The 23,119-nt window shown below is 46.6% G+C and overlaps 1 protein-coding gene across 3 annotated transcripts in view; it reads right to left on the reverse strand.

Moving 5' to 3' along the window:
• The window catches only part of abca7 (ATP binding cassette subfamily A member 7), a 144,888-nt gene that overhangs the window by 38,578 nt on the left and 83,191 nt on the right, over positions 1-23,119 (reverse strand). For 2 of the 3 annotated variants that reach the window (XM_033047042.1, XM_033047041.1), the window contains exons 18-29: positions 23,022-23,117; positions 21,192-21,308; positions 18,610-18,781; positions 17,084-17,215; positions 14,829-14,968; positions 14,600-14,737; positions 12,851-13,065; positions 9,866-9,938; positions 7,141-7,343; positions 6,396-6,444; positions 3,897-4,001; positions 2,706-2,729 (exon numbers count right to left, since the gene is read on the reverse strand). In XM_033047042.1, coding sequence (XP_032902933.1) covers positions 2,706-2,729; positions 3,897-4,001; positions 6,396-6,444; positions 7,141-7,343; positions 9,866-9,938; positions 12,851-13,065; positions 14,600-14,737; positions 14,829-14,968; positions 17,084-17,215; positions 18,610-18,781; positions 21,192-21,308; positions 23,022-23,117 — 1,464 coding nt within the window. The remainder of the gene's footprint in view (positions 1-2,705; positions 2,730-3,896; positions 4,002-6,395; positions 6,445-7,140; positions 7,344-9,865; positions 9,939-12,850; positions 13,066-14,599; positions 14,738-14,828; positions 14,969-17,083; positions 17,216-18,609; positions 18,782-21,191; positions 21,309-23,021; positions 23,118-23,119) is intronic. The other variant, XM_033047043.1, reaches the window with a different exon arrangement.

Below are 23,119 nucleotides of genomic sequence, written 5' to 3' on the forward strand. Positions count from 1 at the left end.
CCGAAGATCTCGTAGAAAACCCACGCGGTCACAGAGAGAACGTACAAATCCCGTACAGACAGCACCCGTAGTCGGGATCGATCCTCGGTGTCTGGCGCTGCAAGTGCTGTAAGGCAGCAACTCTACCGCTGCGCCACCGTGCTGCCCTGGTACTGATGAACTGGTAAGTATTAGGTAAATTATATATATATTTTTTTTTAAATAGAGTTTAGATCCTTTAATCATTCAAAAATGATTTAAGTTTCAAATTGTTGAATAATTTCATTGATTTTTAAATTAATTTTGTGGTCCTAACCTGTTTTATATGACAGCACGACATTGCACAAAGCCCTTGGACCATATACAAGGCTTTGCTATTTGGGATGGGGTTGGTTTCAGGCAGCAAGTCTATAAGGGCAGTTTGACCAAGGGGGAGCACACATTTGCCACCCACATTAGCAGCGAGTCACTGGTCTATGTTGAAGGATCAGCAGCAGCTTTCTCACTGCATCATAGAACTACCCCAGCAAACAATCATAAACTGGAATCCCAGCTAATTTGATCCCCCTTAAACCAAGGACAGAGTTCTTTCATTTTATTTATATGAAGGGTAGTTGCTTTATAAAGTCATCAAAGATCAAATTCTGTGTAGGAAGGAACTGCAGATGCTTGAAGAGGTTACTAGGGAAATTGATGAGGGTAAAGCAGTGGATGTTGTCTATATGGCCTTTAGTAAGGCCTTTGACAAGGTTCCCCATGGAAGGTTGGTTAAGACGGTTCAATTGTTGGGTATAAATGCAGGAGTAGCAAGATGGATTCAACAGTGGCTGAATGGGAGACACCAGAGAGTAATGGTGGATGGCTGTTTGTCAGGTTGGAGGCAGGTGACTAGTGGGGTGCCTCCGGGATCTGTGTTGGGTCCACTGTTGTTTGTCATGTACATCAATGATCTGGATGAAGGTGTGGTAAATTGGATTAGTAAGTATGCAGATGATACTAAGATAGGTGGTGTTGTGGATAATGAAGTAGATTTCCAAAGTCTACAGAGAGATTTAGACCATTTGGAAGAATGGGCTGAAAGATGGCAGATGGAGTTTAATGCTGGTAAGTGTGAGGTGCTACATCTTGGCAGGACAAATCAAAATAGGACGTACATGGTAAATGGTAGCGAATTGAGGAATGCAGTTGAACAGAGGGATCTAGGAATAACTGTGCATAGTTCCCTGAAGGTGGAATCTCATGTAGATAGGGTGGTAAAGAAAGCTTTTGGTATGCTAGCCTTTATAAATCAGAGCATTGAGTATAGAAGTTGGGATGTAATGTTAAAATTGTACAAGGCATTGGTGAGACCAATTCTGGAGTATGGTGTACAATTTTGGTCGCCCAATTATAGGAAGGATGTCAACAAAATAGAGAGAGTACAGAGGAGATTTACTAGAATGTTGCCTGGGTTTCAGCAACTAAGTTACAGAGAAAGGTTGAACAAGTTAGGTCTTTATTCTCTGGAGCGCAGAAGGTTAAGGGGGGTCTTGATAGAGGTCTTTAAAATGATGAGAGGGATAGACAGAGTTGACGTGGACAAGCTTTTCCCATTGAGAGTAGGGAAGATTCACACAAGAGGACGACTTCAGAATTAAGGGACAGAAGTTTAGGGGTAACATGAGGGGGAACTTCTTTACTCAGAGAGTGGTAGCTGTGTGGAATGAGCTTCCAGTGGAAGTGGTGGAGGCAGGTTCGATTTTATCATTTAAAAATAAATTGGATAGGTATATGGATAGGAAAGGAATGGAAGGTTATGGTCCGAGTGCAGGTAGATGGGACTAGGTGAAAATAATTGTTCGGCACGGATTTGTAGGGCCGAGATGGCCTGTTTCCGTGCTGTAATTGTTATATGGTTATATGGTCATATGCTGTTTACACTGAATATGTCTACTCAGCGATATAGGCAGCATCTGTGGGTAGAAGGAATGGGTGACGTTTCGGGTCGAGACCAGAAACTTCAGACTGCAGAAGGGGCCACCCATTCCTCCTCTCCAGAGATGCTGCCAGTCCTGCCGAGTTATTCCAGCATTTTGTGACTATCTCCGACAAAGCTCTTTAAACTGAGTCTCATTGAGATCAGCGAGCCCAAGTTTGAGTTTTGAGAGTAATATTTTTACATTGTAGCGGCGCCAAACGTGGTCAGGAAAAGGCCAGACGTCAGGCAGGTTCAAACAGTAGTTTTATTCAGGTGTCACATATTAGTTGGGTCCGCTAACGTAATTGTCATTGCTGCTGTAGCTGAGCGAGGGTGTTGTCTCGAGCCCAGCTGCCTGTTGACTCCCCAGATCTCAAGGTGAGATAACCTTATGTAGCAGGACAATCCCCCTAGCCCATGACGTCACTTTCGACAAAGCACTTTAATCTGAGTCTCATCGAGGTCGGCAAGCCCAAGTTTGAGTTTGGAGAGTAATATGTTTACACACTCCGTTGTGCTGTTAAGTAAGAATTTAATTGTTCTGTCTGGGACATATAACAAGAAAACACTCTCGACTCTCTTGATATCCTAGTTGTTCTGCTAACCACGTTTTTTCCCCATTTAACCCCCTATGACAATAAAGTATAGCTCATTCTTTGTGTAAATTACTTTAAAAAGGCACACTGATCAAAACAGCTTCTCTTCCAGATTTTGCACATTTCCGATCAGGTTAACTTCAATAAAAATTATATCCAATTTTTATTCGTACCTTTTGTTCGTACTTTCCCTTTAACTGGCATTTGGAAAGCATTAGAAATAGAGAGACAATATATTCAATAAAAACATTCAGAACAAAACTCTAATTTAGTAAACTGAATTTTCTCCAAGTTCCCGCACACTATTTGCAGAGTGGGAACAAGACATTTGTTTATATTTAACTTTATGTTTGTTTTATTATAAATTCAGATATAAACATTGATGGGGAAAAATACAGCAATTAACTTGCATGGGGGATATTTATTAAGCTAGCACTTTATTTTGTGTTAAGGAAGGAACTGCAGATGCTGGTTTAAACCGAAGATAGACACAAAGTGCTGGAGTAACGCAGCGGGACTGGCAGTATCTCTAGAGAGAAGGAATGGGTGATGTTTCAGGAAGAAGGGTCTCGGCCCGAAACGTCACCCATTCCTTCTCTCAAGAGATGCTGCCTGTCCCGCTGAGTTACTCCAGCACTTTGTGTCTATCTTTTATTTTGTGTTTCTGTCTCCTAGTCTTAATTACATGTTTTTCTGTTCTTTCTGCTGCCAAAATGTTTGTTTCATCGCTGGTCTGCACCTTATGCAAGTGGTCATTACAAAGACAAATTTAAGTGCTGGCGGGCTACTCAACCATGAGAATGTTGAACTGTCAATCGAAAGGCACACACTGAATCTTCACAGGAACCACGAGCTGATTTCTGCTGTTCTTTAACGGCACCTCGTGGCTCAGGCTCACTGAGACACGATGCACCACAGAAAGGCACAAAGTGCTGGAGTAACACAGCGGGTCAGGCAGCATCCCTGGAGAACACGGATGGGTGATGTTTCACAGAGTGCTGGAGTAACACAGCTAGTCAGGCAGCATCCCTGGAGAACACGGATGGGAGACTTATCACAAAGTGCTGGAGTGACTCAGCTAGTCAGGCAGCATCGCTGGACAAAATGGATGGGTGATGTTTTGGGTCGTGACCTTTCTTCAATCTGATAGTCGGTGGGGAAAGAGAATTGGGAAAGTGGTTCTTCGAGCAGGAGGAGCTGGGTATCATGATCTCGAGGAACCCACGAGATGGGAATTAAATTGGGTGGCTTTTCCTGTCCTGCATGGCTGAATGTCATGTCAGTCTGGAGAGAGGTTTGTGGGCCTTACAGTAACAGACAATATTGAACCCAAAGTGTTTGGGACCATTCAACGTGGAACTTACCCGGTTCTACATCGTGCATCTCAAAGTCACCTTCTTCACTCACGGGTTGAAGCGTGTGCTCACTTGACCTTGAACATCTGACTCTTTTAATCGGGACATTTCCATCTGTAAATACCCCGGAAAATAAAAATGATGCATGAGGTGATGGAAGGAAAGAACCATCCTACAACCAACCAGAGCGCCGTCCCGATCTCCCATCAACCTCATTGGAGGCCCTTGGACTATCTTGAATCGGACTTTATCTTGCACTAAATGTTATTTCCTTTATCTGTACACTGTGGACATCTTGATTGTGTATCATGTGAAGTATTTTTGCTGAACATCAGTCCATGTGACAATAAACTAAACTAAACCTTAAGATGAGACACCATTGCACCAACCATAGCTTCTGAGCTTCCTTTAGTTGTTTCGAGATACAGCGCGGAAACAGGACCTTCGGCCCAACGAGTCCGCGCCGACCAGCGATCCCCGCACATTAACACTATCCTACATCCACGAGGGACAATTTACACTTATACACCAAGCCAATTAACCTACAAACCTGTACAGCTTTGGAGTGTGGGAGGAAACCGAAGATCTCGGAGAAAACGCACACAGGTCACGGGGAGAACGCACAAACTCCGTACAGACAGCACCCACAGTCGGGATCGAACCCGGGTCTCCGGTGCTGCATTCGCTGTGAGGCAGCAACTCTACCGCTGCCCCACCGACCGCCCTATGGTATTTTGCAGCCAACTAAGTAATTTTTTTGAAGCACTTTACAGTTGAAATGTAGGGTTAAAGCCCTGTCTCACTGTACGAGTTCATTCAAGAGCTCTCCCGAGTTTTAAAAAAACAAACGCGTGGAAGCACGTAGAATGTACGTAGCGGGTACGTCGGAGCTTGAGACGTCTCTTAGTGGCTCGTAACGCTAACGGCAGGTACTCAGGAAACGCGGTAAGCTCGGGAAGACTCGTGAAGATTTTTCAACATGTTGAAAAATGTCCACGAGAGCCCCGAGTACCTACGAGCGGCCATTACTGTAAATCTCCGAGTTCGAATCAGGGCAAACTCGGGAGAACTCTTGAATGAACTTGTACAGTGGGACAGGGCTATTAAGTTGATGTGGATGGATAAAAGTTGAAACGGCACAATATGCCAGCAACCGATACAAAATATCTTGACTTCCATTTAGTGCAATAATTAAAAACTTGGTCCGAATTTACGGTGAGGGCAATGGACATGTGACCTGTAATCGCTTTGTTTTTTTAACATTCTCCGCCCCCACCCGTCCATAATCCAGCAACATAATTACAAGACAGAACATACGTTGGAAGTACCAACATCAGAGTTTCTTTAACGTACACAGAATCTGAGCAGACTCCCGGGGATAGGGCATAAATTGTACCAGCTTCATTGACTCTGCTCCAATGCAAGTGTAACTCTCAAAGGCGTAGATTGTGTCAGACTAGCCTGTGAGTTAAGGGCCTGTCCCACTTTCACAACCTTTTTTACTCGTGGACATTTTTCATCAGGCTAGAAAAAACACTGCGACCCACTTGATGCCACGAGTACCTTCGACCTCCTACAGCCTCGTGACGACCATGCTGCGAGTACGAGTCAAGGGCAAACTCGGCAGAGGTCATGAAAGTGGGACAGGCCCTTAAAGAGTACGGACAATGTTGAAAGATGAAAAACTAAATGACATAGGAAGATAAGTTTCTGGATGACTACAGGCCATAATGCAACCTTTACCATCCTGGTGGCTGCATGGTTAGAAAAGAGCTGCTGATTCAATATATCAATCATAATCAATTAATCTAACACCAGGCCGGACATGACCCAAGGAAGCCCCACGGTTAGAAAGCTTTCGGATCTGCAAGAACGGGGCGTCACGGTGGCGCAGCAGTAGTGGTGCTGCCTTACAGCGCCAGAGACCCAGGATCGATCCTGACTACGGGTGCTGTCTATATGGCGTTTGAACATTCTCCCCGTGACCATGTGGGCTTTCCCCGAGATTTTCAGTTTCCTCCCAATCTCCAAAGACACACAGGTTTGGAAGTTAATAGACAATAGACAATAGGTGCAGGAGTAGGCCATTCAGCCCATCGAGCCAGCACCGCCATTCAATGTGATCATGGCTGATCATCCACAATCAGTACCCCGTTCCTGCCTTCTCCCCATATCCCCTGACTCCGCTATCTTTAAGATCACTATCTAGCTTGGTATAATTGGCTTGGTATCAATTTAAATTGCCCCAAGTTTTTGCAGGGTAGTGTTAGTGTGCGGACTCGGTGGACCAAACGGCCTATTTCCGCGCCGTATCTCAAAACTAAACTAAATACATATACACTTGGCACGCTGAAACAACAAATTAAAAGTGAACAGTATTTTCTGTTGTCAAAGACTAGCAAAGAGCAGAGATTTGGAACAAGAATAGAGAGTTGAAACGTGCTTTGGAAAATAAAAATAACCTTTGTTAGTAATAAAGATGATCGGAAGTGGTGACTTTGACATTACCTGCAACATCACTGTCCACTCCTGAATCTTCAGCCACTTTGAGAAAAATCTAGAAGGCACAGTGTAGGTTAAAAACGCAGCAATTATACAACATTTTCAAGTTCAATGTACTCAAAAAAGGCCAAAAATTGAAAGTGATCAAAAACCCAGAATAAGAGGTGACGAACCATGGATCAGGGATAGAGACCGAGAACTCTAATTGCGATAATAAACAACACCAGAGACCCGGGGCTTGATCCTCACCTTGGGTGCTGTCTGTGTGGAGTTTGCACGTTCTCTTTGTGACTGTGGGTTTTCTCCGGGTGCCCCGGTTTCCTCCCACACTCCAAAGACGTGCGGGTTTGTCGGTTAATTGGCTTCTGTAAATTGCCCCGAAAGTGTGCAGGGGATTGGATGTGTTGGTGGGATAACATGGAACTAGTGTGAACGGGCGAGCGATGGTCAGTGGGCGTGGACTGGGTGGGCAGGCGCTCTGGTCGAAGGATTAGGAATTAGATGGTGGAAGTTGGGGATGCCCAAAAAGTTCATAATGAAAATTTTGAGAATTGAACAAATTCTTAATTTTAAAAAATAATTATATTTCATAATTGAAAAATTATGGTTCGTTATGAAAATCGGGGATGCCTGAAATGGAGAAAGTTATCGTCTGTGAAGAGATGGAAGGGACTGAAGCACGTTGAAAGCAAGACAGGGATTTTAAGACTCAACACTGTTGCTACCCATTCGCTGCTCCCCTCGTGCTGACCTCCTCCAGGGTGGTGTCCGAGATCCCATAACTGGAAATTCCGAGCTCACAGAGACGGTTGTCCAGTTCCTGGAAGAGTTCCACAAAGGCGCCATCCTTTGCCCCGGTATAGGGCAAAATGTAGGTCATCTCATGGCCAAAGTCTTCCACCAGCCTCGTGTCAGAGACATATTTCTGCACCAGTGCTAAAACAGTCGACACATCTGCAAGATAAAAAAAAACAAAGAGAGATGTGAGGAGGGTTGCCAACTGTCCCGTATTAGCCGGGACATCCCGTACATTGGGCTAAATTGGTTTGTCCCATACAGGACCGCCTTTGCCCTGTATTTGACTGCTACCACTCGGGTCGAGGGGACTGACGGGTCGGAGTGCCGCGTCCGGCCCTGCCTCACCCGTCCCGACGTAGTGCAGCCCGTGGAGTGCAGCAACAGGGCCTCGCCCCTGGCCCCGTCGGTCGGCAGCCCGGCCAGCGGTCCGACCTTCGGACTTTTGCTTACCGCCGACACCACCATCCCTCCTTCTCATGGCCAATCATCGGTTCATGAGTTGGATGGGGTGCCGGACTTTGCGTGCAGCAGAGCACAAAGCCCAGCGGCAGGCCAGCAGAGGAGTTTTGGTCCGGGCAAAGTCTGGGCAAAGACTCCCCAGCTGGCCCGCCGACTGGGCTTTGAGTACAGTCCAACACCCGGGCCAACTCATCATTCGCCCAGCCACGGCCGAGTCAGTCCACAAATTGCCTTTGGGAATTTGTCCCTTATTTTGACCTTTTGTCCCTTATTTGGTAGTGACAAAGTTGGCAACCCTAGATGTGAGAGCCACAGCCTTAAGTCCCACTGCCCCAGTGGGACTCATCACAATAAAACCGAGGATAGGATAAGCAGAAGATTCCAGTTACTAACTTAGCAGGTGGGAATAGCGGGACTTAGTAGGCATTCTTGGAGGAAGCCATTCTGTAGGACCCAGTATTGTCACTCTGGATCTTCACACTCATGATGCAACTCAGTGGTCAGGCCACATTTCATCAGTTCAAAAGTGATAGGTCTCCCAACACCTTGTGTTTTGCTCAAGATTCCTGCATTAAAGTAGCTCTTTCTTCCCAATAACCCTTTCTGGCTTAAGCTCTCCCTTCACCACCTCCAGTTTAAATTCCATTTGGAATATTTTGGAGGACCAAGAAACCAAGAACCAAGAATCTACAGTTCCTCGTGTCACCATTAGGTCATGAAATACCAGGAACTATCGACACCAGAGTAGGAAGGAACTGCAGGTGCTCGATTATACCGAAGATAGACACCACCAAACGCCGGAGTAACTCAGCGGGTCAGGCAACATCTCTGGAGAAAAGGAATAGGTGACGTTTCAGGTCGAGACCTTTCCTCAGTCTGAATGAGGATCTCGACCCAAAATGTCACCTATTCCTTTACTCCAGAGATGCTGCCTGACCCGCTGAGTTACTCCAGCACTTTGTCCACCTTGACTATAACACCAGTTGGCATTTACATCCTGCCTCTAAAGTGGGAAAATGTCCAAAGCACTTCACTGGGGGCAGATGCTGAAGCTGATTGTTTTTTGGTAGATGTTCAGGCCATTTACAGGCTCATACAGACTCTCTCTCTCTCCCCTCCATGTTGATTTCAAGTCCATTGGACAGCATTTCTGCCCTGGCAAATATTTCATTCTATTTTTTTTAAAATTAAGCTTTTTAAGTTGATATATAAATGTTCGGCAACTGAATCATCCCACCACAACCAGAGAGCAGTGCTGAACTACCATCTACCTCTTTGGTGACCCTGGGACTATCCTCGATCGGACTTTGCTGGCTTTACCTTGCGCTAAACGTTATTCACTTATCACTGTAAATGGCCCAATTGTAATCATGTATTGTCTTTCTGCTGACTGGATAGCACACAACAAAGGTTTTTCACTGTATCTCGGTACACGTGACAACAAACTAAACTGTTTGTGTAACTCGATCTAAGGAAGTAGTATATAAAGTTTTTATGGTATTCCAGTTTCTGGGGTGTGCCACTTTTTTCCCAAGATTATTTTAATACCAATAAAATGGAACAAACATAGAAGCATAGAAAATAGGTGCAGGAGTAGGCCATTCGGCCCTTCGAGCCTGCACCGCCATTCAATATGATCCTGGCTGATCATCCAACTCAGTATCCTGTACCTGCCTTCTCTCCATACCCCCTGATCCCTTTAGCCACAAGGGCTACATCTAACTCCCTCTTAAATATAGCCAATGAACTGGCCTCAACTACCTTCTGTGGCAGAGAATTCCAGAGATTCACCAGTCTCTGTGTGAAAAATGTTTTCCTCATCTCGGTCCAAAAAGATTTCCCCCTTATCCTTAAACTGTGACCCCTTGTTCTGGACTTCCCCAACATCGGGAACAATCTAACTCCCTCTTAAATATAGAGAATTAACTGGCCTCAACTACCTTCTGTGGCAGAGAATTCCACAGATTCACCACTCTCTGTGTAAAAAATGATTTTCTCATCTCGGTCCTAAAAAACTTCCCCCTTATCATTAAACTGTGACCCCTTGTTCTGGACTTCCCCAACATCGGGAATAATCTTCCTGCATCTAGCCTGTCCAACCCCTTAAGAATTTTGTAAGTTTCTATAAGATCCTCCCTCAATCATCTAAATTCTAGCGAGTACAAGCCGAGTACAAGTGGGATGACATCTTATTCACATCGTAAGGGAATGAAACTTACCCAGAGCGCCTGTTTCACTGTATTGTTCACTGCCGAGCCCAGTATCATAACTTCTCTCAGAATCACTGTCATCCTAGCAATATTAAGAAAACAACAAATAGTCAAGAACTGAAGTCAGTCTAGTATAATTATTTTGATCAGTGCAATACTTTAGTTTAGAGATACAGTGAGGTAACTGGTCCTTCACCCATCGGCCCTGGTTTCCTCCCGCACTCCAGGTTTGCAGGTTAATTGGCTTCTGTAAATTGACACGTGCGTGGATAGAACTAGTGTACGGGCGATCGATAGTCGGCGTGGACTCGGTGGGCCGAAAGGCCTGTTTCCAAGCCGTATCTCGAAACCAAACTCCAGAAAAACAAGCTATGCAGGAGGCTGCACTAACATGTTGTACAACAGAAAGACTGAAAAAGCAATCACTCCTATCCCGACTCATTCTTTCCCGGGAACTTTAGACTATAGAGACACAGCATGGAAACAGGCCCTTCGGCCCACTGAGTCCACGGTGATCCCCGCGTACACTAACATTATCCTGCACACTAGGGACGATTTACAAGTATACCAAGCTAATTAACCAACGAATGTCGTTGGAGTGCGGGAGGAAACCGGAGTACCCGGAGAAAACCCACGTGGTCACAGAGAACGTGATCAGAATGGAACCCGGGTCTCTGGTGCTGTAAGGCAGCTACGCCACTGGACGGACCTCAGTACATAGATACATAGATACATAGAAAATAGGTGCAGGAGTAGGCCATTCGGCCCTTCGAGCCTGCACCGCCATTCAATATGATCATGGCTGATCATCCAACTCAGTATCCTGTACCTGCCTTCTCTCCATACCCCCTGATCCCTTTAGCCACAAGGGCCACATCTAGCTCCCTCTTAAATATAGCCAATGAACTGGCCTCAACTACCCTCTGTGGCAGAGAGTTCCAGAGATTCACCACTCTGTGTGAAAAAGTTTCTTCTCATCTCGGTCCTAAAGGATTTCCCCCTTATCCTTAAGCTGTGACCCCTTGTCCTGGACTTCCCCAACATCGGGAACAATCTTCCTGCATCTAGCCTGTCCAACCCCATAAGAATTTTGTACGTTTCTATAAGATCCCCTCTCAATCTCCTAAATTCTAGCGAGTATAAGCCAAGTCTATCCAGTCTTTCTTCATATGAAAGTCCTGACATCCCAGGAATCAGTCTGGTGAACCTTCTCTGCACTTCCTCTATGGCTATAATGTCCTTCCTCAGATTTGGAGACCAAAACTGTACGCAATACTCCAGGTGTGGTCTCACCAAGACCCTGTACAACTGCAGTAGAACCTCCCTGCTCCTATACTGAAATCCTTTTGCTATGAAAGCTAACATACCATTTGCTTTCTTCACTGCCTGCTGCACCTGCATGCCTACTTTCAATGACTGGTGTACCATGACACCCAGGTCTCGCTGCATCTCCCCTTTTCCTAATCGGCCACCATTTAGATAATAGTCTGCTTTCCTGTTTTTGCCACCAAAGTGGATAACCTCACATTTATCCACATTATACTGCATCTGCCAAACATTTGCCCACTCACCCAGCCTATCCAAGTCACCTTGCAGTCTCCTAGCATCCTCCTCACAGCTAACACTGCCCCCCAGCTTAGTGTCATCCGCAAACTTGGAGATGTTGCCTTCAATTCCCTCATCCAGATCATTAATATAAATTGTAAATAGCTGGGGTCCCAGCACTGAGCCTTGCGGTACCCCACTAGTCACTGCCTGCCATTGTGAAAAGGACCCGTTTACTCCAGCCAGTTCTCTATCCACATCAATACTGAACCCCCAATACCGTGTGCTTTAAGTTTGTATACTAATCTCTTATGTGGGACCTTGTCGAAAGCCTTCTGAAAGTCCAGATACAACAAATCCACTGGTTCTCCCCTATCCACTCTACTAGTTACATCCTCGAAAAATTCTATAAGATTCGTCAGACATGATTTACCTTTCGTAAATCCATGCTGACTTTGTCCAATGATTTCACCACTTTCCAAATGTGCTGCTATCCCATCTTTAATAACTGACTCTAGCAGTTTCCCCACTACCGATGTTAGACTAACTGGTCTGTAATTCCCCGTTTTCTCTCTCCCTCCCTTCTTAAAAAGTGGGGTTACGTTTGCTACCCTCCAATCCTCAGGAACTACTCCAGAATCTAAAGAGTTTTGAAAAATTATCACTAATGCATCCACTATTTCTGGAGCTACTTCCTTAAGTACTCTGGGATGCAGCCTATCTGGCCCTGGTGATTTATCGGCCTTTAATCCATTCAATTTACCCAACACCACTTCCCGACTAACCTGGATTTCACTCAGTTCCTCTATCTCCTTCGACCCGCGGTCCCCTGCTATTTCCGGCAGATTATTTATGTCTTCCTTAGTGAAGACGGAACCAAAGTAGTTATTCAATTGGTCCGCCATATCCTTGTTCCCCATGATCAACTCACCTGTTTCTGACTGCAAGGGACCTACATTTGTTTTAACTAATCTCTTTCTCTTCACATATCTATAAAAACTTTTGCAGTCAGTTTTTATGTTCCCTGCCAGTTTTCTTTCATAATCTATTTTCCCTTTCCTAATTAAGCCCTTTGTCCTCCTCTGCTGGTCTCTGAATTTCTCCCAGTCCTCTGGTATGCTGCTTTTTCTGGCTAATTTGTACGCATCATCTTTTGCTTTGATACCATCCCTGATTTCCCTTGTTATCCACGGATGCACTACCTTCCCTGATTTATTATTTTGCCAATACTAAGCAACTCCTCACCTCATTTGATCTTATGATGTTCACTCCTCTCTACGATTTACAAGCTTTCAAAATGAAACAATCAATCAATTAATACTTAATATATCCAATATTTTGTCATCTTATTGCAGCCACTTGATTCTTGAAGATGGCCTTTACTGTGGGCCTTGACTATCTATGATGACGGACAGAAAGCGATGTATAAAAGCCCAATATCTGTGGTACCTTTCTCATACCGATGGTGGTGCTACTGGAGCTCGCTGGTGTAGTCTTGTCGTGTTCCTTTTTAACCAACGTCAAATAATAGCCCGTTCCCAAATGGTTTTTGAGGAAGAGCGAAGATCCACAACAGCATAGCTTTCCCTGGGAGATTATGGCAATTCTGTCCCCAAGGAGGTCGGCTTCATCCATGTAATGGGTAGACAATATAATGGTGCGGCCTGCAGAGTCACAAATCACAAATGACACTCAGGAAGGCCGTGTTAATCATCACAGTCACAGCGTAATCCAAAAACCAATTATTGGTCTATGAAGAGTTGGTTTTGTACAAGATGAGATAAGTTTAGGACTGTAAAAATTGGCTGTAAAAATTAGTCAGAGTCAACCATAGTGGAAACAGGCCCTTCGGCCCACATTTCACCGTTTGACCCATATCCCTCTAAACCTGTCCTATCCATGCACCTCTTCAAACGTTTCTTAAATGTTGCGATACTACCTGCCTTAACTACCTCCTTTGGCACCTTGTTGCATACACCCACCACTGTGTGAAAAATTCCTATTCATACTTTCCTTCCTCACATTAAAGCCATGTCTGCTGGTTCTTGATTCCCCCTACTCTGGGCAAGAGACTCTGTGCGTCTACCCGATCTATTCCTCTCATGGTTTTGTACACCCTACTATAAGATCGTCCCCTCATCCTCCTCCTACACTCCAAGGAATAGATTCCCAGCCTGCTTAAACTCTCCCCATAGCTCAGGCCCTTGAGTTCTGGCAACATCCTCGTACATCCTCCCTGCACCCTTTCCATCTTGAATTGATGAGAGGCGATCGTAAAGAGGAAACAAACGAGCGGGTATTCCTAAGATAGACACCAAATGCTGGAGTAACTCAGCGGGTCAGATAGCATCTCTGGAGAATAGGAATAGGTGACGTTTCAGGTCAAGACCCTTCTTCAGAGTCGGGGAAATGGAAAGGAGAGATATAGCCGGTGATGCAGAAAGATATAGCATAGTGAAGGAAAGATATGCAAAATGGGAATGATGATAAAGGAAACAGTCTAGTTGCAACTCTGCAGGAAGGAACTGCAGATGCTGGTTTACACCGAAAATAGACACTAAATGCTGGAGTAACTCAGCGGGACAGGCAGCATCTCTGGATAGAAGGAATCAGTGACTTTTTGGGTCGAGACCCTTCTTCAGACTCAGGGGAGAGGGAGGCATCGAGATAAGGAAGGATAAGGCGTGAAAACGAGAGATCTATTCTACATTTCCCTCGATCCACATCTAATTTGATATCTTGTTTTCACACCTTACACCTCCTTATCTCTGTCTCGCTCTCCCCCAACTGTCTGAAGAAGGGTCTCGACTCGAAATGTCACCCATCCCTTCCCTCCAGAGATGCTGCCTGTCCCGCTGAGTTACTCTAGCTTTTTGTGTGTGTGTGTGTGTGTGTGTGTGCGTGTGTGTGCGTGTGTGTGTGTGTGCGTGTATGTGTGCGTGTGCGTGCATGTGTGTGTGTGTGTGTGTGTGTGCATGTGTGTGTGTGTGTGCGTGTGTATGCGCGTGTGAGTTTGTGCGTGTGTGAGTTTGTGCGTGTGTGCGAGTTTGTGCGTGTGTGTGCGTGTGTGTGCGTGTGTGTGTGTGTGTGTGTGTGTGTGTGTGTGTGTGTGTGTGTGTGTGTGTGTGTGTGAGTGTGTCTCTGCAACGCTCAAGTAGCGGCAGGTTCATTTGTCGAGTGCGATCGTGCGTGACCCACCTTTCCTGTACTTGAGCAAGAGTTCCCATATTCCTCGCCGTGAATACGGGTCGACGCCAGCGGTCGGCTCATCCAAAATGACAACCTTAGACCCGCCAACAAACGCGATGGCGACGGATAGCTTCCGCTGCATGCCGCCTGAGGGTAAAGGCACAGAGAGAGAGATCATTGACCCACTCGCCGTTAGGGAGCTCGTACTCTGGGAGAAAGCAAGGAACGGAGTTCTCACCCGAGAGGTTCTTGGTTTGTTCTTGCCGTTTGTGCTCCAAGCCCACGTCGGCGATCATCAGCTTTACTTCTTCATTCACCTCTTCCTCCGTCAGGCCCTTCAGTCTCCCGTAAAACCAGATGTGCTCCTCCACGGTGAGTCTAAGCAAAACGCCAGCAATTATAAACAGTAGGTGACTGAAAGATTGGTGAACGCCAGCATTCCTCTTCCACTGGCATTTTACAGATCAGGTTTGAAATAGGGAGCAAGAGACACTGGGGAAACAAACCTCTTCCACAGCCAACAATGGACCATTGTGGGTTCCACCATCCCCTTCCCCTTCCTAGTTCTCCAACCAGTCTGACTGTCCCCTAATTAAAGTATTTCTCTGTATGTTTCTTTGGCACCTTCTCCTAGCTAACAATGATCTATTCTATATTATCCTTGAACCTCATCTCCTTTGATGTCTTGTTTACACATCTGACCCTTCCTTATCTCTGTCTCCCTTTTACCTGATTCTCAGTCTGTGCACAACCTAGCAAATGTGAAACATATGCAATGGAGACAACAGGAATTATTAGTGTGGTCCTTCACAAGCAACACCTTTGTGCAGTGGGTTCGGCTTGCCTCTATGTTCATTGACAGTCCAACCATCGTCCATGTTGCTGAAGAAACTGCTTTCCATGTGCAAGAGAGGTGGTTTGACTTTACTTTAGACTTGAGGTACAGTACAGTGCCCTTAGACCCACCGAGTCCACACTGGGGGACAATTTTACCGGAGTCAATTGACGTAGAAATCTGCCCGTCTTTGGAATATGGGAGGAAATCTGAACACGGAGAAAATCCACATGGCCACAGGGAGAACGTACACACACTGTGGTTAGGATCAACCCGGGTCTTTGCCGCTGAAATGCCACTGTGCCGCCCCTAATGTTTCTAGATAAATACATTTATATATCCATCCTGTAATTTTTGTTTAATTTAGAGATACAGCGCGGAAACAGGCCCTTCGGCCCACCAAGTCCGCGCCGACCAGCGATCCCCGCACACTAACACTATCCTACACATACTAGTGACAGTTTACATTTATATCTCATATGCTGAGAGAATGAAGCAGCTGGGCTTGTACACTCTGGGGTTTAGAAGGATGAGAGGTGATCTCATTGAAACATATAAGATTGTTAGGGGCTTGGACACGCTAGAGGCAGGAAACATGTTCCCGATGTTGGGGGATTCCAGAACCAGGGGCCACAGTTTAAGAATAAGGAGTAAGCCATTTAGAACTGAGACGAGGAAACACTTTTTCTCACAGAGAGTGGTGAGTCTGTGGAATTCTCTGCCTCAGAGGGCGGTGGAGGCAGGTTAGAAACATAGAAACATAGAACATAGGTGCAGGAGTAGGCCATTCGGCCCTTCGAGCCTGCACCGCCATTCAATATGCTCATGGCTGATCATCCAACTCAGTATCCCGTACCTGCCTTCTCTCCATACCCTCTGATCCCCTTAGTCACAAGGGCCACATCTAACTCCCTCTTAAATATAGCCAATGAACTGGCCTCGACTACCCTCTGTGGCAGAGAGTTCCAGAGATTCACCACTCTCTGTGTGAAAAAAGTTCTTCTCATCTCAGTTTTAAAGGATTTCCCCATTATCCTTAAGCTGTGACCCCTTGTCCTGGACTTCCCCAACATTGGGAGCAATCTTCCTGCATCTAGCCTGTCCAACCCCTTAAGAATTTTATAAGTTTCTATAAGATCCCCTCTCAATCCCCTAAATTCTAGAGAGTATAAACCAAGTCTATCCAGTCTTTCTTCATAAGACAGTCCTGACATCCCAGGAATCAGTCTGGTGAACCTTCTCTGCACTCCCTCTATGGCAATAGGTTCTCTGGATGCTTTCAAGAGAGAGCTAGTTAGGGCTCTTAAAGATAGCGGATAGAGTCAGGGGACATAGGGAGAAGGCAGGAACGGGGTACTGATTGGGAATGATCAGCCATGATCACATTGAATGGTGGTGCTGGCACCAAGGGCCAAATGGCCCACTCCTGCACCTATTGTCTATTGTCTACATTTATGCCAAGGCAATTAACCTACAAACCTGTAAGTCTTTGAAGTGTGGGAGGAAACCGTAAATCCACGTGGTCACGGGGAGAACGTACAAACTCCGTACAGTCGGCACCCGTAGCCGGGATCGAACCCTGGTCTCCGGCGCTGTAAGCACTGTACAGTATCGCCACCGTGCCATGATGAAAGTGTCCATATTACAGAGATACTTACATGTCAAAAAGCACGTTGTGCTGTGGACATATCCCCAGGGACTTTCGGATGGTATCCATCTCGGTGAAGATATTTTTGCCCAGAATATATGCTGTCCCAGAGGTGGGTGGGAACAACCCAGTCAGGATGGACCTTGTGGGAAATAACAAACAGAGTTTCAAACTATAATGGAAACATCATTGTGAAAGATGCGCAAAACTGAAACTGCATTCCAGGTACAGGGCTACCTTCTACATTTCTCAAATATCAGGCAGGCTAGATAGGTTTTGTGTGAGCCTGTGAGCTTTATTTGAACAGGGCTGCTGCGGGAGACGCCTGCCGGCGGGCCGCGGAGAGGCAGAGGCGGGAGCCTCGCTGGTCGTAGTATGGGGCCGACAGAGTTGTCGGGGCCTGGGGTTGGCGGGGCCCACGGCTGGGGCCTGGCTCGGCGGGGCCCGCGGCTGGGGCCTGGCTCGGCGGGGCCCGCGGCTGGGGCCTGGCTCGGCGGGGCCTGGCTCGGCGGGGCCTGCGGCTGGGGCCTGCGGCTGGGGCCTGGCTCGGCGCCACGGAGGCTTCCGGAGTGGCCCCAGCAGCATTAGTGGAGAGGTCGGTGCGGTGGTCGATGATGGCATTGACTGACGGACGAGTACGGACGGACCACGTGGGAGTGTGGACGTCGCTGCTGGGAGAAGGAACAATGGAGGTGACGCCTGTTTGGTCGCCCAAAGAGTCGTACCTTTTTCTGGTCGCCGCTGGATTTTCAAAATGTTGAAGGTTTTCGGCAACCTGCTGCGACTATGACGGGTGCCGGCAGTCACCGAAAAAATTGCATAAGTGGGACAGGCCCTTTAAGCTCTTTGATGATATAGCCGGGGTAATAATTCAAAAAGAAATAGTTGGGGAGGAGGGATAGATTCAGAGATATTAGAAACACTAACTCTCCCTCCCATTCCCACAATGACCTTTCCGTCCTGGGCCTCCTCCACTGTCAGAGTGAGGCCCAGCGCAAATTGGAGGAACAGCACCTCATATTTCACCTGCGCAGTTTACACCCCAGCGGCATGAATATTGACTTCTCTAACTTCAAGTAACCCTGCGATCCCTCTCTCTCTCCATCCCTCTCCCACCCTAGTCATCCTGCTAGTTACACTGCTCTCATCCATATATCCCTTCGTTATCACCTCTTCCGCAGCCAACAATGGACCATTGTGGGCTCCACCATCCCTCCCCCTTCCTAGTTCTACAACCAGTCTGACTGCCCCCTGATTAAAGTTTGTCTCTGTATGCTTCTTTGTCACCTTCTCCTAGCTAACAATGATCTATTCTACATTTTCCTTGAACCTCATCTCCTTTGATGTCTTGTTTTCACATCTGATCCTTCCTTATCTCTGTGTCTCCCTCTTTCCTGATTTTCAGTCTGTGGAAGGGATGCTGCCCGTCCCGCTGAGTTACTCCAGCATTTTGTAGCTACCTTCGGTAGAAACAACAGCACCATTGTAGGCCAGAAACCTCCCATTAATGCTTATGCACCCATCAAACATGCTTACATGGTAGTTGTTTTCCCAGCTCCATTGTGGCCAAGGAATGAAGTGATTTGCCCTTCATAGAAATTAAGGCTGAGTCCATTAACAGCCACCTTCTTGCCTTTCCCGTAAACCTTCACAAGACTCTGGATGGACACGCCCAATGTGAGGTGAGTTGGCTCCTTCTCCAGGTGGACTGAAAAATGCACAAAAGCATTAAAAACCATTCACAGCCTCGAGTTATCGTCACGTCAGCAAGTAACAAACATGAAGAACTGAGCTGAAGGACACCTCCAATTGTTCAGGAAATTTGTAGGAAGGAACTGCAGATGTTGGCTTACACCGAAAATAAGACACAAAATGCTGGAGTGACTGAGCAGGTCAGGCAGCATCTCTGGATAGAAGGAATGGGTGACGTTTCGGGTTGAGACCCTTCTTCATACTGCAGTCTGAGTAAAAGGGCCTGCCCCACTTTCACGACCTAATTCACGACCCCTGCCGAGTTTGCCCTCGACTCATACTCGCAGCATGGTCGTCACGAGGTCGTAGGAGGTCGTAGGTAGGTCATGATGCTCGTGGCATCAAGTAGGTCGGGGCGTTTTTTCTAGCCTGATGAAAAATGTCCACGAGTAAAAAAGGTTGTGAATTAGGTCGTGAAAGTGGGACAGGCACTTTACTCCAGCATCGAGTCTACCTCCAATTGTTCAGCTCATCTCCAGGCCGAAGAATAGCTGGTAGACTTCCTTTATTGTGCATGTGACATGGCACCTTTATGGCCCTGTCCCACGGTACGAGTTCATTCCAAGAGTTCTCCCGAGTTTGCCCTGATTTCGAAATCAGAGATTTACGGCAATGGCCACTCGTCAGTACTCTTGGCTCTTGTGGACATTTTTCAACATGTTGAAAAATCTTCACTAGTCTTCCTGAGCTTACCTGCCGTTAGCGTTACGAGCCGCTAAGAGACGTCCCTGAGCTCCGACGTACCCATTACGTTCATTCTCCGTGCTTACCACGAGTTTGATTTCTTTTAAACTCGGGAGAGCTCTTGGGATGAACTCGTGGCGTGGGACAGGGCCATAAGTTTTGTTTACAAATGGAAACGAGCCCTTTGGCCCAAAGTGCCCCCGCCAACCAAAGATCACCTGCACACTAGTTCCATCCTACACCCGAGGGATAATTTACAAAAGCCAATTAACCTCCAAGCCTGCCGTCTCTGGAATGTGGGAGGAAACCGGAGCACTCGGGGAAAACCCACGCGGTCACGGGGAGAATGTACGAACTCCGTACAGACCGCACCCGTAGTCGGGATCGAACCAGAGTCTCTGGCGCTGTGAGGCAACGACTCTACCGCTGCAAGCACTCATCCTCGTTGTCCCTCTTCACAATTCCCCTTTGGCTGGATGAGGCGCAGAATTCACACTGATTTTACTTTGACAACCTGCGAGATAAGTTGAGACTCAGTGCGCTACGATACAAGGGCAACGTTGCCCTGTGGCGGCACCTGATAGCAACCCAAGGTCACGACGAGCCATCGGCTCTCTTAGTGGGGGAGGCGCGGGTCACGGGGTCGGTATCTGAGTTGTTATTTAAGGCCGGGCAACCCCCGTGTCAGTGAGGTGTAGCAGAAGAAAAAACACGTCTAGAGCACACAACTTGTGTCCGACTAGTTTTTGGCTGGACTCCTGCCAGTCCCCGCCACAATTGGTGACCCCGACATGATCTGAACACGCAGCCTTCTGATCTGGAGTCAGATGCCCGTGAATATCTCGGGACAAACCAGTAGTCACAAAGAAGGACCCAGCATGGGGGGGGGGGGGCGCCGAGAGAACAAAGAGGGGCCATTAGGGACTACATTGAACACTTTGTAACTAAGTCGGTGCCCTTTACACGGTGACTCTTTGCATACCTTTTGTGTGGTGTACAAAACAAAGAACGTCACTGTGACATGTCACATGGGATAGCATAGTTACAATCAAAGATCCTATAGCGAGCAAGATAGTCCACTCGACGAAAAAGACGTAGTACGGTCATGGGCAGATTCATGGGTAATTTTCCGCCCCATTTCCGTAACCGGCTTCCGTCTCCGCACCAAAGATCCCGTAGGATACTAGTGCGGAGACGGAAGCCGGTTACGGAAACATCCTGGTAAAAATAAAAGTTCGTTGGTAAAAATCTTCTAATTTTCAGAATTTTAATTTATTAACACAAACTGTTCCCCCGCAACGTTGATTACACTGCGAGTCGGGTCGGGTCGGGTTACGGAAATGGATGAAAAAAAGGCCCACGTTCCGCTCCGTTGCGTACTACACGTCAGCCCATTGCATTCAGCAGGAGTGGTCTATCTTGCTCCGCTATAGGATCTTTGGTAACAATCAAACAAGCAAGACATTGGTAGCAAGTTTCCAAATGTTTCATCTGGAACAAATCCTCCAGTAGCGTTTGAAAGACAGATTTAAACATCGGTTGCATTATTGTCCTGAATATAAACAGTACACGTGTCAAAATAACCAGAAAGGAATATTTGATTTTCATACTCATCAAAATACACAAAAGCTTAACAAATCGGGAGTGCTAGATCTGAACCAAATTCGTTCTGAAGCTTCCACCTTTTTTGGTGTTTCCATTATCAGTATGTTGCGATGGAATCTCATCGGAGTAGAGCTCTCCACACCAGTAACTGCGCAGGATGGGGAAATACCAGGGTTTGGGGACTCCGTATTGTCCTGCAAACAACATCAATAATGTTACCAGAACCTGCCATCACACATTAGTAACTCTTAATTAACACAACTCGCATAACTCTTGTACTTAGAGTTGCTGCCTTACAGCGCTGGAGACCCGGGTTCGATCCTGACTATGGGTGCTGTCTGTACGGAGTTTGCATGTTCTCCCCGTGACCGCGTGGGTTTTCGTCGGTTTCCTCCCACACTCCAAAGACGTGCAGGTTTGTCGGTCAATTGTGTACATTGTCCCTAGTGTATTATAGTGTTAGTGTGCGGGGGATCGCTGGTCTGTGGGGACTCGGCCAGCCTCGGAGCCTGTTTCTGTGCTTTATCTCCAAATTAAACCCTCACCCAGCATGCATCTGGTGGGAGACCGCTTTTCGGGGCTTCCGCAACGGCGACTTCTCCCGCCCGAGTTGCGGGGTTGAAGATTACCTACATCACCGCCCCGCGCGGCTTGGAATGACCGCGGGACTTTGTGAGCGCCCGCCGGGGCTCCAACACCAAGACCCGGTGCGTGGCCTTGCATCACCCGGCGTGGCTTTAATGGCTGCGGGACATTTAACATCGCCCGCCGGGGGCTTTGACTCTGTCTTTGACTCTGACATGGGGGGGAGAGGGGAGTGCAGGGGAGAGATATGTTTAAGTTTTGCCTTCCATCACAGTGAGGAGGAGACTCACTGTGATGGATGTTTATGTGAATTGAATTGTGTTGGTGTGTGTCTTGGTTCTTTTTTTGTATGGCTGCAGAAACCAAATTTCGTTTGAACCTCATGTGAGGTTCAAATGACAATAAAAGGTATTGTATTGTAGGTATTGTATTGTATCTCCCAACAATACTCAACGTGTAGCTCGAATCCTGAATGATTTGTCATTGCTTCTAGCCTGTGGTATTCCAGGGACTAGAAACTACAGCAATGTCTCCAGAATGTGATGCTCCAGCTACTCAATTCTGCAGCAACTGAACTTGGGAGACCCTGATCTGCTGAGCTCAATGCTGAGTGCCACAGAATGCTTCTTGAACTGAACAAAGAGAATGTTTTATTTTTATTTTCAGGACATTAATAATGGAATCTGTTTATAAATATATAATTAGTTTATCTAACCTCACTTCAGTCAAAGGATGTGTAGGAAGGAATTACAGACGCTGGTTTGAACAAAAGACCTCCGCTAGATAGCTTCATCCCCAGAGCTATAGCTGCTCTGAACTGGCCCTGCTGAGTGCCCCCCCCCCCCCACCACCATGAACTGTCTCCCACGGATGGTCACGTCGCACATCGACCCGGCACAGACACATTTGCACTTTATACTGTTTTACTGTTTTGTTTTTTTTAATCATGTTTCTCTGGGTATCTAAATTTTTAGTTAATTAAGTTCTGACATCGGATGGAAGCTGCAAACCAAACCTCGTTGCACCCATGTGCAATGACAATAAAAGATTATTATTATTATTATTATTAAGACAGACACAGAATGCTGGAATAACTCAGCGGGACAGGCAGCATCTCAGGATAGAAGGAACAGATGACGTTTTCGAGTCGAGACATGGGTCGAGATGATCAGCCATGATCACATTGAATGGCGGTGCTGGCTCGAAGGGCCGAATGGCCTACTCCTGCACCTATTGTCTATTGAGACCCTTCTTCAGACTGAGTCAAGGGATTATTTGCATTGCACTGTGGACATAATAAACTTGATGAAATGATGATTTACCTGGAAACACGGCTTCGATGTACCAGGTGGCAACGCCATAGAGGACAGCGTCAAACAGCATAAGGATGATAGAGGTAATGAAATTGTAAGCATCATCT

Source organism: Amblyraja radiata, chromosome 29, assembly GCF_010909765.2.
Source record: "Amblyraja radiata isolate CabotCenter1 chromosome 29, sAmbRad1.1.pri, whole genome shotgun sequence".
Taxonomy (NCBI): Eukaryota; Metazoa; Chordata; class Chondrichthyes; order Rajiformes; family Rajidae; genus Amblyraja; species Amblyraja radiata.